Genomic DNA, 16,118 nt, shown 5'->3' on the forward strand with positions numbered 1-16,118 from the left:
CATAAATAGATAAATAAATACACACATACATAACATATAAAACAAACTACTGTCACTTTTACTATTTTTATTTTTACTTGAAGGTGCCCTGGTGTATTATTATTATTAACATTATATCATTGTTATCAATAATAATTATAGGAATAATATCAATGATAATAATAATAGCGATAATAATAAAAATAACTTTGTAGAAGTTGATTTAGATAGGAAAATAAAGTAAAGATAAAAGCGTTTTCTTAAACACAGCAAAGGTAAACTTTTGTTATATTGTCAATATTTAATCAGGTAAATAGTGGGAATTATTCATATTGCTTGGTTGCTGTGAGAAAGATCTATGAAATAATTTTTTTTTTTTTTTTTTAATTTTGTTTCAGTATATTTTGATCTTATGTATTACATAATAATTACATTTCCATTTTCTGCTAATTAAAGGAGTAAATGGTATAGCGATGCATTCAAAATAAGTTTGGCTTTGGTTTCAGCTCTAGTTTTTAAATGTGCTCTGTGGGGCAGGATGCTGTAGCAATTTTTTTTATCGCGCACAAATATTGCACCATTCATGAATTGTTTCAGTGCCTTGAGGAATTAAGTAAATTTTTCAGAGGATCCAGCGAGCTGTGCTGCCATGAAAACTTCAGGGTATTTACTTCCAGTATTGTAAACATAGTAAAGAAACTATGTAGTTCTCAGCTGTGTTTACAATAAAAAAAGGTTCTCGACTGTATACTAGAGCGCTCATGATTTGGGGAAGTTTTGAAACCGCTGTGGTTTGAGATTATACAAATACCAATAAAATAAAAGGGCCAGATCGCAGCTTGTACGCTAAAATGAGCTGTAACCTTTTTCTCCATACAGCATCAGGGGGAATCCTTTTCTTTTCATGAGGACCAATTCGATAGAGCCACTTGGACAACCACGGAGATTTCCTCTCTATTTCCATCAAGAGTTGCACCTGAGTACAGAGTTTTTGTTTTTTTGTAATTCTATAGTTTTAAACAAAATGTTAACAAATAATCACTGAGAAATCGAAAGGGAAGTAGAACAGCTGCGCCAGAGAGGAGCGGGAGCTTGTTGGGAGTCCATTAGAAATGAATAATAGCATTACTCCAGGCGTTTGCTGTCTGATTTATACAGGGGTAGACAGACAACACACACACACACACACACACACACACACACACACACACACACACAGGCGGCCACACCTTGAGAATGCTCTACCACTGGTGAAAGTCCGGCTTTCAAACTGTCACTTGAGTAAACATGATTGTGGAACAGGGCTCAAAAGTAAAAGTAGCCATTCTGCAGTCAAATGGTCTTTTCCTTGTTTTACAACTTTTATAAGGTTGCTAGGCAGCTTCTCAGTGAATGTTGCTCTTGCATCAGAGTATTAAATTTTACCGCTCTCGATGTAAAAGACTGAAGTTATTTTTTATATGCTGTTGGAATTCTTTAATCTATAGGATGATAATAGCCCATTTGATGGATTTTTCCAGCTGATCCAATACTGTGATTAAACAGCTCATTTAACTTAAGAAGCAGGACGTATTCCACATAAGGAAAGGCATAAATCTTGGGATTATTGCCAACCTGTAAAATCGATAATTTGGGCAGGGGTGGATGCATAAAAGGGAAGTTGTCTTTTCTTCTGAAGATTTTTTTATATAAACTCAATAGAGCAAAATCAGATCTTCATATGTCAGTTTGAAATCGCATAGTAATATAAATTGACACAGGAAAATAGGGACGTGTTTAAAAGCTGGATTTTAAATCAAGGTGGTGTTTTGTCAGTGCAACAGTGCCGTCTATCTATCCATCCCATGCCAAGTAAATCAAATGAGCGGTCACTGGACAGGGCCTACCTTTAAGAATTATTTGCTTGAAATATGAATCTCAACAGGAAAGAACCTGTTCAAAATTCAGGTGTCAGTAAAATATAAACCTGTGTACTTGTGTATAAGACAGGGGAGGGCAAACTTTTTGGCTCAGGGGACACATTGACTTTTAAAATTTGACAGACGGGCCGGGTCAGCACAAGATATGATACATATTAAAAAAAAATGCATTTGTTAATTGTACATATCAGACTTGTCTGACATTTGCTTTGAAAATGAAACCAGCTTGGTTTTGAAGGTTCTGATTTTTGCTTGCATTACATGCGCAAACCGGTTTTTCCCTTGTAGCTTCACATGCAGCTCATTCATCTGTGTCAGTATGTCTGCAGTAAAGGCTAAATCACAAAGCCAATCTGTGTCATTCATCTCAAGTAAATTCCCAAGTGTTCTCAATAATGAGCTCCCACATTAATTGATCCAATCATTCAATCAATCACATCAAGTATGAATTCTGTACCAATCTTTGGCGGGCCATATTAAGAAGACCAACAGGCCGGATGTGGCCCGTGGGCCGTAGTTTGCCCACTCCTGGTATTAGAAGTCCTGCTCACAGTGCTGAATTCAGTGCAACAAACCATATGACGAAGTTCGGAGAGCTCGATTTGGGTCTAAAATTTGTTTTTGTTTATTTTCATATGCCTGTTGCAGGTTGTTAGCAAGGGAGGTTTTCCGTCATGCATGCGATAGATGCCACCTTGTATTAATGGGCGTCTCATCCTGTTCCTGTCGGCCTTGGGATGCTGCTTGTTTTCGGCCCCCCTTGGATTATTTGGGTCTCCGACACTGCATAATCAGGGATGATAAACCAACATCTCAGGCTTTAAAACCGTCCTTCCGTAAGTTGTTTTATACGGCCGCCGACTCTCCGGTCGGTGTGTGTTTGTCTACAGGCATCCAGCCGTCTGAGGGTGGAATAAGAGCATCTCATTACGCTCATGTGGCCTGGACGTCAGTACAAAGCCAGTAAGAGTCGCTTCTGGACAACAGAGAGTTAATCTATTTACATAAAAACATGCGTTTTACTAATTTGAGAGCCTGCGCTGGAACAGAGTTCAAAGAAGGGCTGTGATTTGCAAACGCTTCCCTCGCGAGGGGGCTTGGGGGGGGTCATGTTGGCAGTAAGATGAGCCACCGATTGTTCTGCTCTCCGCGAACCCCTCAGATGGAGATGGAGAGCATTACCAGACAGCAAGTACGCGAAGATTACTAGCGCTTAGCAGATTAAGACAGTCTGCACAAACAGCATTGCTCACCTTCCAGGTGCAGCAAGTAGAAGAGAGGATAGATAGACCTTATTAGTTCTGTTTGCACACCTACTTTTGTCCGTGCAAATTGCGGTGTATTTATATTTCCTGATATTATCGCCGTTAACAGATCCCAGTGTCACGTGCAGTTGGTGATATATCTTTGGGGGGTTTTCACCCGATATGCACTTTGCATCATTTTGAGACGCATGTTACGACAGTGTGTGCCTTTTTTCATAAAATTCCAAAGTCTCTAAAGGAAAGGGGATCGGAATTGCATTTCCATTACTTCAACCTGTGATATCAGGGGCATATTTGCTATATATTTTTAAGAACATTTATTGCACAACTCTGGATTTTAAAGAGTAAGAAAACATTTTTCTGAGGTAAATTCCATTTGGAAAAACACTCAAGTGAAAGCGATGTCTGACTTTGAGATGCCTATTTCCTCCCACGGCTGCTTGATGATTCACTTGATGTTTGTGGAGGAGGACACACTCTTTTATTTTCCTCACGATCCAGAATGAGTCTTTTTTTTGGCGCAAAATATCACCCGTTGTACCATCCTTTCCTACCAGTGTCATCTTACATTATTTAAAGATTAGCCTTTTTTGCAGTCTTTGTCTGGTTTTTGAATTGATCCATCCATTATCTACCTATCTTACACTTAGAGTCGCAAGGGATTTGGCGAGAGGCAGGATATGCCCTTGACCGGTCGCCAGTCGATTTTAAGGCTGCAACCATTCGGTCTCTCATTCACACATCTGGGCAATTTTTCCAATTTTTTCCGTTAAAGGACCTGAGAATCTGTATGAAACCCACTTTTGAATCCGGGTCCCCATAAAGCTAGTCTGTTGGACCATCTTCTCTTTACTTTAGCTGCCACCGCAGGTGGAAGACGGGATAAGACTTTGCATTGCTAATAAATTTGGCGGTATTTTCTGAGAGCACCTCATGCTGAGCTAAAATCTAAAGACTAAATATGTGGGAAAGACTTGTGTAAAACTATTATCTCTCACCAGCTTAGATTTAAAGAATACTTTCCAGAGTCTTAAGTCTTGGAATAGTCTCACAACACTATGACTGAGACAGAGATTGGACAAAGATTGTGGGTCTCACATCTAAAGACTTTGAAAAGACTCATGAAAAACTATAACTAGGCTCTTTAAGCTATCTCTTGCTATCATGCACTTTTCACTGGGTATTTGCAGAGCCTCTGCTATTTCAGTCCTATTATCAGAATCAGAATCAGATTTGAACAAACTATATTTGTCCCTGAAGGGCAATTGCAGGGCTCAAGAGGGAGCATAGCAGATGAACATCTATAAATATCTAAAATAAAAATAGATATATAAAGTAAAGGTTAAATAAAAATTAGATGACTTGGTCGCGATACATTGGAGAGTTAACATTGTATAAGTCTGACTCTCCTGCCCACAGCTCCACAGTCTGCTCCTCTTTCTGGACGCTCCATACCGATGGACACATCCTTAGCCGTTCCCGTTCATCCGTGCCATATCCAGGTTTCCTTCAGCTTCTTTTGTTGAAGCTCATCTATTGGTAGCTCATTCAGTCTTAATGGTGACATAATGCTATGACTTGCAATAACATCAAACATGTTAGACATTGTTGGAAGCCCTAAGACTAGGAAAAGACTAAGCTACGACTGCAGATAACCAGCTTAAACTTTACGACCAAGTTTGATGGGAGCGTGGTGCGACTCCACCAAGCCTCAGCTACGACTCTTAAGATTTCCTTTCTACTTTCAGTTTTAAGTCTGCAACTGGAAAATCATAAGATGTAAGCCCGACATTAGTCGTCGTCGCTATGATGGTGATGATTGGGCCTCATGTGCCACACTTAACGGTGAGAGAGTTGGCAGTGATTATTGACTGATCTTGGATCAATTCGCCGTTGAATGTGACACGCAGATACAATTACTCTCACAGATATCAGGACCGATAAACAGCCAGGCATTAATACTTATTCCATTTTAATAAACATTGTAATTTAATAATGTCACATAAATGTACACTTTCAGAATGTAAAGATCTAAGTGTGGCAAATATGAAAGCAGACACAGTCTTACCATGCGTTTGTTTTTTACAAGTTTATTTAAGTTTCGGTCTCCATTCAATCCCCCCCATATTTGTTAATATGTCAGTAAAAGCATGTTGATACCAGGAAGTGTCACATTGCAAAATCCATTTGTCGCCTTTGGTTAATGGACAAAATGTGAGAATTCCTCCCACAACTCGCAACCCTTTCACCACACACACACACACACACACACACACTCTTTGGCCTAGCCTAAGAACAGAATGTTCATGCGTGTTTTCACACTGGTTGTACGACTACATGGATTAATTAGGTATATATATATATATATATACACACACACACACACACACACACACACACACACACACTCATGTATACACGCATATTTATATAAATTTGCACTGATATTGGATTAACTAAACTTAACTATCACAGTGTATCCAAGCACAATAAAAACTGCCTCTCACAAGTAACAGACATCATTCAATTTGCTACTTTACCTCAACTGCACACTAAAAATATGAAACCCATTTTTGCAATGTTTCTTCTTTTCGTTTTGGAATTCAGCTGAGTTTTACTTTCACTTCAGTTCCCCTTCTACCGCCCCTACAATCAATATTTATACTATGATATAATTACATTTGTAGATGTGAGGGACAGCTTTTGTTGTGTGTGTGTGTGTGTGTGTGTGTGTGTGTGTGTGTGTGTGTGTGTGTGTGTGTGTGTGTGTGTGTGTGTGTGTGTGTGTGTGTTTGTGTGTTGCACCCAGCACTGGGTGGCTTAATGCAGTTGTGACTGTGGAACTAGTGTGAAGCTTTGTTATAATAAGCCATACACAATATTTTTATATAAAACATTGCACTACATCACTTGATTACTCCCCTGTATAATATAATTCAATGCTCTCCTTGTTCCATTTCTTTTTTGCGCTGCTTCACTTCATAACATTACCTGAGAAGCTCCATGAAGCTCAGTTAATGTTTTTTGCAGAAACTCTTTTCCTCTAACGGGCAAAAAGATTTCAGTGATAAGCTGATATTGATGCATTGGGAACCTCACCTGTTTTTTTGGTTTGTGTCTTCAGCAAACAGCATAATACACATAATACACATTTCGCATTCATGTTTTCTGTTTTTTTGCTGATTGTGTGGCAGACGCAAAGGGCCGTGGTCTCTCACCCCATGGGACTAACGGTCCGGGCGCGTGGTTAAGCCGGGTTTCAGTTATATTTTTTTGGTGTTTCAAATTAAGAACCAAACTTCTCTACGCCTCCGACATTATTTCATCGTGGAAACACCACCACAATATTATGATTTTTTTTTTTAACATTTTTTTCAGATTTTTTTGTTATATTTAGTTTTTTTGTTAATGGCAAGATGGAATTTCTTGGAGGTTAAAAGCTCCCCACCACTGTATGTAATGTATCTGACAAATAGGTCTCTAAAGAAATATTCTTTTTCAAGTTTCTCATTGGGGGTGGCACAGTAGTGCAGCAGTTAGCGCTTCGGCCTGGTTCCGACAAAGGGACCTTTCTGGAGTTTGCATGCTCGCCCCGCGTCTGCGTGGGTTTCCTTCTGGTTCTCTGGTTTCGTCCCATAGTCCAAAAGCATGCAGCAGGTTAATTGGGAAAATCGCCCCGAATGAGTGAGTGAATGAATGTTTCACTGTCTCTGTATGTGGCCCTGCCACCCCGCCACTCACCTGATGACAGCTTGGATACGCTCCGGCGTCAGAATGTGGATGCATGGATAGATGGATGGAAGTTTCTCATTGGCAATGTGTTTATTGAGTTGGCCCTTTATTTAATTACTTAATGTTCTGCTATATTGTGCCTGTGGGTGAATATATAAAGGAAGAACAACTTCAATTGAGCAAAATATGAAAATACAACAAGCTCACCACTCATTCACCACATATCGATAATAACTTTCCAAAGATTTTTTTAAATTAATTCATTTCAAAGTATCTCCATTCCAGTGTTCTGGATATTCTCATATCTATTTTTCCTTTCTGGGGCAGTTAACACTCCTAGCGGACAGTTTTAATGGGAGTAGATGGAACAACATACTGGCAGTGATAGGTTCCACCCTCTTCTGCAGCTTATTGTGGATTGGTATTTTTTTTTCCCGGAATAAATGCTTCTGTGCTGGAGTTCGTGGCCTGTTTCTCAGTTGGCCAGTGCAACCATGACAGGTCTGTAGACATAGCGTCCCTCTAAATGTAGCTTTGAATTCATAAAATTCCATCTCGCCGTGCTTAAAGTTTGCGGTGTATGACAGAAGCAAGAAGGTCCAGGACTGAAACAATAGTGGAGCCTATTAAGTCAAACATGGGCAAAGAATGTTTTTTTGAACTCTCAGGTCTTGTTTTGAACTTGTCCACGCTCGGTGTCCATGCTGGGTGCTCATCAAGTCAGCTGTCAAATTTTTTTTTACCCTGCCCCTCTCAAAGTGGGTTCTGCAAGAACCTTGCAGGATGGTTCTGTGTAACAATCCCTCAGAAATGTGCTCATATAAACAGTTGATTTTGGCACAGTAGTTAGCGCTGCCGCCTTAGCCAGAACGTGCAGAGCTTGGTTTCCAATGCTTTTTCTGCGATAATGAATGAATGACTTTAAATATGTTAAAGCTATTGTAATATTTCCCCAAACTATCTTGTTTGATTTCATCCCAGTGGGAAATTCAAACACAACCTTGACAGAAATCACTGTCATTTCAAACTATTTCGATGTCATGAACAAGTATCATTTCCATTCCTGTCAGGTTTTTAAAACACTGTCCAGACAAACCTTTTATCTTAACCGAACAAGACATGTTCTTCACCCTTTTTTTTATTTGTGGTTGTAATACGGAATGAGAAAAAAGTAGTTTCAGGCTTTATTTAACGATTCTTCCTGACACTGTTGACGTATTAGTTTGGTAAGGATCAGTCTCTCATGTTGCTGTTCTTGTTAGATTGCGACACATTCATTTTGGATATCATCGTGAGAATTCAGCTCAGTTCAATGGTCTTTTGTTCAAAATACAAAACTCAGTGTGCTCACTGTAAAACTTGCGCTGGATAGCCTCATACATACAAAACCCCCCCCCCAAAAAACGAGTGCATATTATCATCTTAATTCTAAATACTTACATACATAGATGACTATTTAATTTGTAACAAAACCATCCCATTCTGTTCATATGGATTATATCCATCCCATTCTGTATATATTTATGTTCCAAATTCCATTACTGGGCTCGTAACTTGATAAATTTCCCCATTAACACGAAATCATACACTATCAATCTATTCTAGCGCCCTGGTTCTTGTTATGTGTTTTTATAAAAGAATACTAACTTTATAAATAATAAATAATGCATAAAAAATTGTAATGCATAATAAAAGAGAATGGAAAGAAATAAACTTGTTTTTTTTAAGTGTATTTACCTTAAAATCTGATAAAGATGTTGTCGTCAGTGGAAGAGCTCTCTGGCTTAACTATACTTACTCATGACACACTTAATGCTACATATTGCTAAATTCAACCTGTGCACAATGCAACACTGAATCGCTAAACTGATGGAGTGACACAAAACTCATAAGTTGATACACTCGTAAGTCAAGGCTCCACTGTATATTGATCTCATTATTCATACATATTTATTCCTATGTTGAAGCCACTCCCTTTGCTTTTGTTTTGGTTATGCTGCATTAAAATATTGATTCATTAATTTATTATCTACATACAAGACATGCAACTATTCACATAAGTGTTTGGGGAGAGCATGCAGAATCAATACAGAAAGGCCCTCCTGGCGGAATTGAACCAAGGACCTTCTCGCTGTGAGGCGTAAGCACTAATCACTGCACAAATATATTACAGTAGAACCTCGGCTTACAAATTTAATTCTTTCTTTGAGTCTGTTCGCAAACCAAATCAATTTTTCCCATGGAATTTATATAAATTCCTCTGATTCGTCCTCCAGCCCTCACAAACATACTGTACTCTTGAAACTTTTTTATGGGTGTATTTATGGCAAAAATACAGAAAGGAATTAGAGATAACCTTAATTAGAACTGTGTTTCTTGTGTTCTTTCTCTTTTTGCCAGCACTTGTACTTGGCATTTCCCTCACTAAATCAGTATGCAAAAGTAAAGCCTTCTTGCTTATTAGACCCAAGCTGTCACACATTAATCCAAAATAACAATAACTTTTCTACATCCTTTAAGATTTGAGACAACGCTCCATCAAAGTAGTGACCCCTTTAGCTGCATCAGCCGTCTTACTGCATCTTTCCTTCTTCAGGATTGTACAGATGGTTGACTTAGCCTTGTTGTGGTGCTTGGCCAGATATGTAACGTAAACACCACTCTCTCATTTAACGATTATATATTTTGGATCAACTGTAATTCTTAACTTCTTCTTAACACCACTAGTAGTAGCACTTTTAACTTTTTTGGGAGCCATAATTAGGGCTAACTTATGGGGAAAAAGTGCACAAAAAAGGCATTATAACATTAGAACACAAGGATGAAGGATGTAAACAACGCGGAGTACTGCACACGACCTCCGCTACACTACAGCTTCCACAATGGGGAAAACCTGTGAGTCGAGTGTTAGTGCACCGAGACTTGTCCGCAGGCCCATTCAAAATCTGATCAATACTCAATCAGTTCATTGGCCGATTTGTTCATGATTAGGGGCGCTGTAAGCCGAGCTTCTACTGTATTTGAATGTTGATGTACTTGGCTGCGATGGCAAGGTTTTTTATTAAAATTTCTGTCTATGTATCTATGGATCGATCTACTGGGGGATTAAAAAAAGTCTATTTGAGTGTCGTCTGGAATCGAGTGCGGACACCATCGGTTCTGATGGCACGTTAACACCGGTAAAACCTACCATCAGGAACCCCCTGATGTATGCTGTCAAACAATAATAACAATGTGATTCTCTCAGCCGCAAAGCAACCTATTTTTTTTTTCTTTTTCTTTTTCGCTGGACGAACTTTGATGTGCACATCAAATAACCCAATTTGTTCCAGACGGTCTGTGGATACTGACTGTATCTGGAGTGATTCCAATGATTCTGGCCCAAAAACATATTCGAGTTCTTTATTTATTCCTGTGAATCTGTGGAAGGAATTGACTTTTTCTTTTTTCCCTGCGGTCTCGTCATGTTGGTACATGTGTTACTGTTCGCCTGGATAAAAAAAATCTCACTGTATCCTCCCACTGGCCCTCAACAGGTTAATCCTCAACACATATCCAACATTTGGGATTTGAAGAGTTACCCTAATTCCTGCTCTCCGTTGGCTATGCTTATTGGAATGAGCCCCAGCGAGCCGGGACGCCATTAATGCAATGCAAAACGTGGTTGATCTACGGATGTTTTTTTGTCTCCTTTGTCCACAGAATGAGGGCGAGGGATCTGCAGAGCATGTGCAGAAAGTCGCTGCTGCTGACTGTCTGTATGGTGTCGCTTCTGGGACAGCTGACCACTTCGTCATCGCACAGGAGCCACATAGGTATGGCATCGCTCGTGCTCTTTCGCAGTAATTTTTTTTCCAGGGACTGATTTTTGAATATTTAGTAGTCTTAGGCATTTATTATTCATAATGCGCTGAAAAACACATTCCCACCAGGATATATTGCTCTGGGCATGATGCCCAGAACGAGCCAGACCTGCTACTACTGACTGGTCAGCAGCTTTTACTAGAGAAGCTGAGGATTAAAGAATGGTCCGGCTTTATTTTATTCATTCATACATTCACTATTATTGTTATTGCCTATGAAACATTTAAAAGGTTAGTAATATTTTTTGAGCAATGGGAGCGTTCTGAGGCCATTGAAGCAGACAGCACCCCATACAGACAACATACTTAATTTCAACAGGCTTGATATGGCAATTAGAACAATAACAAATGAATGCTGTTCTTCATGACAATACAAACCATTTTATTTTTTTGTTTATTTGGGGCCGTATCTCTTCAGGGTCTCTCAATCTTAGATGGGACAGATGGAGACAACAAAAGAATTCTTGCTTTTCTGTTTGCAGGTTGATCAAAACAGGAGATAAAGTTTGCTTTCTTATTTAGTTTGAATTAATACAAAAAGCATTGTGCTTGCACCTGTACCTTGGGGGAAACAAGTCTTTTTTACAGAATTATTATAACATTTTATGGCAAATGTGGAGTAAACAGTGGCATGTTACAAAAGCGGTTTAAACTTTCGCCAAAAGCCAAAAGGCCCCTAAACCAATTCCGACAGGGGGCTTTTCATTGTGGAGTTTGCACGTTCTCCCTGTGTTTACATGGTTTTCCTCTGGGTGCTCTGCTTTCCATCCACAATCCAAAAAATTATGAATGCCTGTTTGTCTCTATATGTGATTATTTGCGATTGTTTGGCAACCTATCCCTGGCGTTTCCCGTCTATCTCCCAATGACAGTTGGGATAGACTGCAGCCTCCCTGCAACCCTGAGTAACCTTCACTTAAATTCCATCGCTCCTCATGACCTCAAGTGGTCTGGTTTACCAGGTAAGAGTCAAGATTATCCTAACTCCTACTTGTTTAGTTTAGGTTAGAAATCAGTTAGGTTGAGGGCATGGGGAAGGAACTGGGGATAATGAAATGAAAGGCTTGCCACAGCTCACATTGATTCAGCAAACTTGACGAGCTTCATTTAATGTGAATTCAAATAAACCGATTCATTAGTTTTCATATACCAGATCACCCTAAGACTGATTTAAATGGGTCATAGCTGAGTCCTTTCAATTAATTTATCTATATCATATAGGATCTGTGTTTGCCAACAAATTTTGCCAGTCAGTCAGATCCACAGTTAGGCATAGTTTCAGATCACTTTTTATTTATTTATTTTTCAAAGTTAGAAACAGTTAGAATTAGCAGAGTTGTTTCGGGTTGTCACTGAGACAAGTGTGAAACTGTGTTTTGCACACAGAAGTTGAGAAGTTCCAACAAAGCAGTACAAGTGTGGTAACGCCTGTGTGTGTGTGTGTGTGTGTGTAGCCGCGATAAGACCTTTCAAAGCGATTTCCCTTAATGAAGAGATGGCCTGGTCCCTGGGCGTAGCAGAAGAAACTGTGACTACACATTGAAATAATGAGCCTTATTCTACTGCAGGATAAACAGCAGACACCGGCTGGAGGAAAATGGCTCGTATTGGCTGAAAAATATGACCAAACTACTTTCACTCGGACATCAAATCCAGGTCTCAGGCCGGATTTGATGGATTTTAAGATTCTCTTCAAGTGTCGTTTGGTGTGAGTGATTTAATGGTGGAATTTAGAAACTTTTTTTGAAAGCCTAGACATTAGCTTTCCAACAAGTATCTCTTTTAAAACAGCATTTTTACTCCAGATCATTTTTTGACCTTAGTATATGGCAGAATAATGATTTAACTTTGACCAAACACCAATATGATACAGTGATAAAAACACTGTTAAAATCACACAAATAAGGTATTAATTCCAGCGTATTGACCATTCCCTCTCTCATTCATTCACACATATGGGCAATTTTGGGCCTCCAATGAACCTACAGTATTAAGATTGTAGGATGAAACCCAAGCAGACTCAGGGAGAATATCCTAACTCTGTGCCGTCCTATTCACATTATTTTTATTAGTATTGTTGTTGTTGAATTTTGTGCTTAAACTCAAGCAGCAGGCCTCTCAATTGTTCACATTCAAACAGCACCTATTTTTTAAAAAAGATTACTTCAGGCTTGTGCTGAACAACTTTAAAAAAACCACTTAAAGGGTTTCAACCTCGACGCATGACAATTTTGTCTTGTTCTTGTTGCAACAAAGAGCTTGTTTTAGACATACAATTTCGACTCACTGAGAGAGAACAGCAGCAAACACACAGTACGGCTGAAGACGCTTCAGTCATAAGCAAATATTTACCGCTTTGCAGCAGTTTAGCTGCATCTTGATAATTGTGGAGAGATGGGAGAGAGACGGTTCTTTTAGCCCTCAGCTCTGACTGACAGGATTGCTCGTATGTAGTGGTCTACGAAGCCAGCTTGTGAGAGCTCGAAGCAGCCTGGAAAATTGCCAAAGGCAGTTTTCGTGTAATTTTCCAAGTAGGAGGAAAAAAACAAAAAGCCTCCTGATATTGACAAGACGGTACCTCGGGAGTGTCAATAAACAAACATTCAAACCGAACCCAATATGAGAAATTAGCATGCTGACTGTGAGCCCGTCAGAATCAGCAAACTTCAATTTATGATCCCTTTGGGAAATCTATTACAACAAAAACCTCGAGAATATCGAGTCCTCTCCCAATTTAGAATATCATTACGCATTTTTTTTGTTTTTTAACCGCAATACTTCATCATTTGACTTCATCATACATACAGCACACTGCATGCTTATTTTTCACCTTTTAACATGATTCCGATCTTCAAACACACGGAGCTCTCACTTTGATTTAACATTTCTCCGCCTAGTCCCGTGATCAGAGAGCTAGAAAAGAAGAGGAGGGGGGGCGATCGGTTCCCCGGCCACACTGACACTTCGGTAATCGCGCAGCCATTCCCTGAGCTGCAGAGGTCAATTCAAGGTGGGCCCCAATAAACAAACCTCTTTAGTCCCTCTGTTTATTGAGGTAGGGGGCTTTGCCAAAACAAATGGACCTTCAGCCGCAGCCCGACTGGACCACGCTGAGCTTACAGTGCTCGCACCCTTGTAATAAGACCGCCGTTTCCCCCTGGTGTGCCATCTTCATTCATTAGCTGGCCTTGAAAGAGTAGAGGGGGGGGGGTGGGGGGGGTGAAGGGAGGGTGTGCGAGCGGAGAGCGTGATAACAAGTACCTTTTGGCTGTACAATTTGTTTTGGTCCCTTGGATTTAGATGGATGATGTGACTGGGTCAAACGGGAGACTCATTACTCTTCTTTTTAGACACTTGAATCGCAACCAGTGCTGTCTCAGTTGAAAAGCACTTATCAAGCTCTCCGTTGCCCGATGGTAGGCGTCTCTGAGGGCAAACGTGGACATGTGGTTGAGAGCAAAACGGGCGTGAAAAGCATTTCCCAGAGAGACTTCGTGCTACAAGATGGCAGCCGCTTCCTCACCCCCGGGTGAGATAAAAATGCTCTAAGCAGCGGCGTTTACAGGTTGTAAACTCTTGTTACATTTTTTTTTAATATAGGACGTAAAGCCACACGGCTGGTTGGAGAGCTTCACAAATTGGAATCAAAATTACTTTTGGAGCTCAGGTTTACGCCACTTTTAAATCAAGGTTCTGTTCTATATTCACACTCACACAAGAGGCTGTGCTGCCTTATTAATAAGATGAAACTGTGCACCAGCTCTCATTTGAATTCAGTGAAATATTTCCATATTTGCTTATGGTGGAAGCTTTCTAAAAACAGTGTGATGCACTCTAATGGCTCATTCTCAGGCTGAAGTTGTGCTTTAGGGGATTTTTTTTTTTGTATTCCAAGCAAATTGGCTTTAACTTCCCTTCCAGTTTTTCTTTCTTTTTTTTCGTTAATATCAGCAAAAATTGTCGGAGCCCAAATTAATCCAATAGAAAAGGTTTGTGTTTCGGTTTTGCTTTTTTTTTTTTTATAGCCAAATGACAATGATGAAAACCTGGCCAACAACTAAAAACTTGTTTTCAATGTTTGCCAAAAATTCCAATAATTTTCTAACAGAATTTCATCAGAGCCTCGAATTTGTGTCAGGAGTGTGGATTGAACTTTATTCTGTTAGAGTTTAGTTTAGGGATGTCAAACTCATTTTAGCTCAGGGGCCACATCGAGGAAAATCTATTCTCAAGTGGGTAAAATCATGACATATTAATTGCAGTTAATGAGCCTATCGTTCAAATCACACCTGAAAACAGGTATCTTTTAGCTTTGCGAGCCGGATTAAAATCGTTTATTGGCCTGATCTGGCCCGCGGGCCTGGAGTTTGACAGTCCTTCTGTCAGCTTGTATTTCTTTGTATTTTCATGTTTTAAAAATGGCCTGCTTTTATGTTCCTTATTTGTGTGCATTTTGCTTTGTTTAATGGACATCATCTATTTTCTGTTTTCAAGTGTACTTCTTTTTTCAAGTTCTATCCATTTGTGTAATTAGCTCAGCTTGTATATGAGCTCTGTATCTAAGCATTGACATATCTGCATTGTTGCCTCACTGTGTTTTCTGATTTTTGTGTTACAGTTTCCTTGTGTTTTGTTTTTTGCTGTGTCAACATCCTGCCCCTGATCTCAGCAAATGCAATCTGTGGCTGTGCTTTTGGTCTGCTTTTGTCACCGTGTTTCCAAAAGTGGATGTAATTGTTGAAGAGAATCTTGCAGAAAACAAACGTTTGCAGAATAAATCTTGAAATGGCATTGCTGTCTCCTTGGTTACTGTGGAGGAAAAAAAAATGACAGTCACCTGAAAAACAAACAAAAAACTATCTTTGTTTACATGATACTGGCAGATTGGATCCTAAATTGGCCAGACGTGTGCAGAAGAAAGTTGATGGTCATGTCTCGCCATCTTGCACAGTGACAGCTTGGATAGGCTCCAGCGCTCCTGCAATCTTGACAGCAGGATAAGTGGTACAGGTGATGAATGAATGAATGAATGAATAATTGAATGAATTAATTGATCTATTAATTATAATAATTCTGCAGTAATCCCTTGTTGTATTAAAGCAAAATATGAATATGAATACAAGATTAGCTATTCAAAGGCTGAATTTGTTATTCCCCTCTAAAACTTTGCAAGGACTCAGAAGAAACACTCAAGGTGAGCCTGAGAATGTTTTTATTAAAAATTAGAGGCTGGATTGAGTACTGACGAAGATGATAGGAATTGTAAATTTTCCAAGGCATCTTGCTATTCAATCTTTGTTTTTTATCCACCTCAATATTTTTTACCCAACTCAATATCGACTTAGAATCCAAGGATGGGC

General features: G+C 39.4%; 1 protein-coding gene across 1 annotated transcript in view; it reads left to right on the forward strand.

Moving 5' to 3' along the window:
• Positions 1–16,118, forward strand: part of tafa3a (TAFA chemokine like family member 3a) — a 139,089-nt gene that overhangs the window by 73,523 nt on the left and 49,448 nt on the right. The window contains exon 2 of the mRNA XM_086149840.1: positions 10,598–10,710. Within this exon, the coding sequence (XP_086005966.1) occupies positions 10,599–10,710 (112 nt within the window). The 5' untranslated portion in view covers position 10,598. The remainder of the gene's footprint in view (positions 1–10,597; positions 10,711–16,118) is intronic.

This window comes from Fistularia commersonii, chromosome 7 (assembly GCF_037954325.1).
Source record: "Fistularia commersonii isolate RoL2024-O1a breed Wild chromosome 7, RoL_Fcom_v1.0, whole genome shotgun sequence".
NCBI classification, from domain to species: Eukaryota; Metazoa; Chordata; class Actinopteri; order Syngnathiformes; family Fistulariidae; genus Fistularia; species Fistularia commersonii.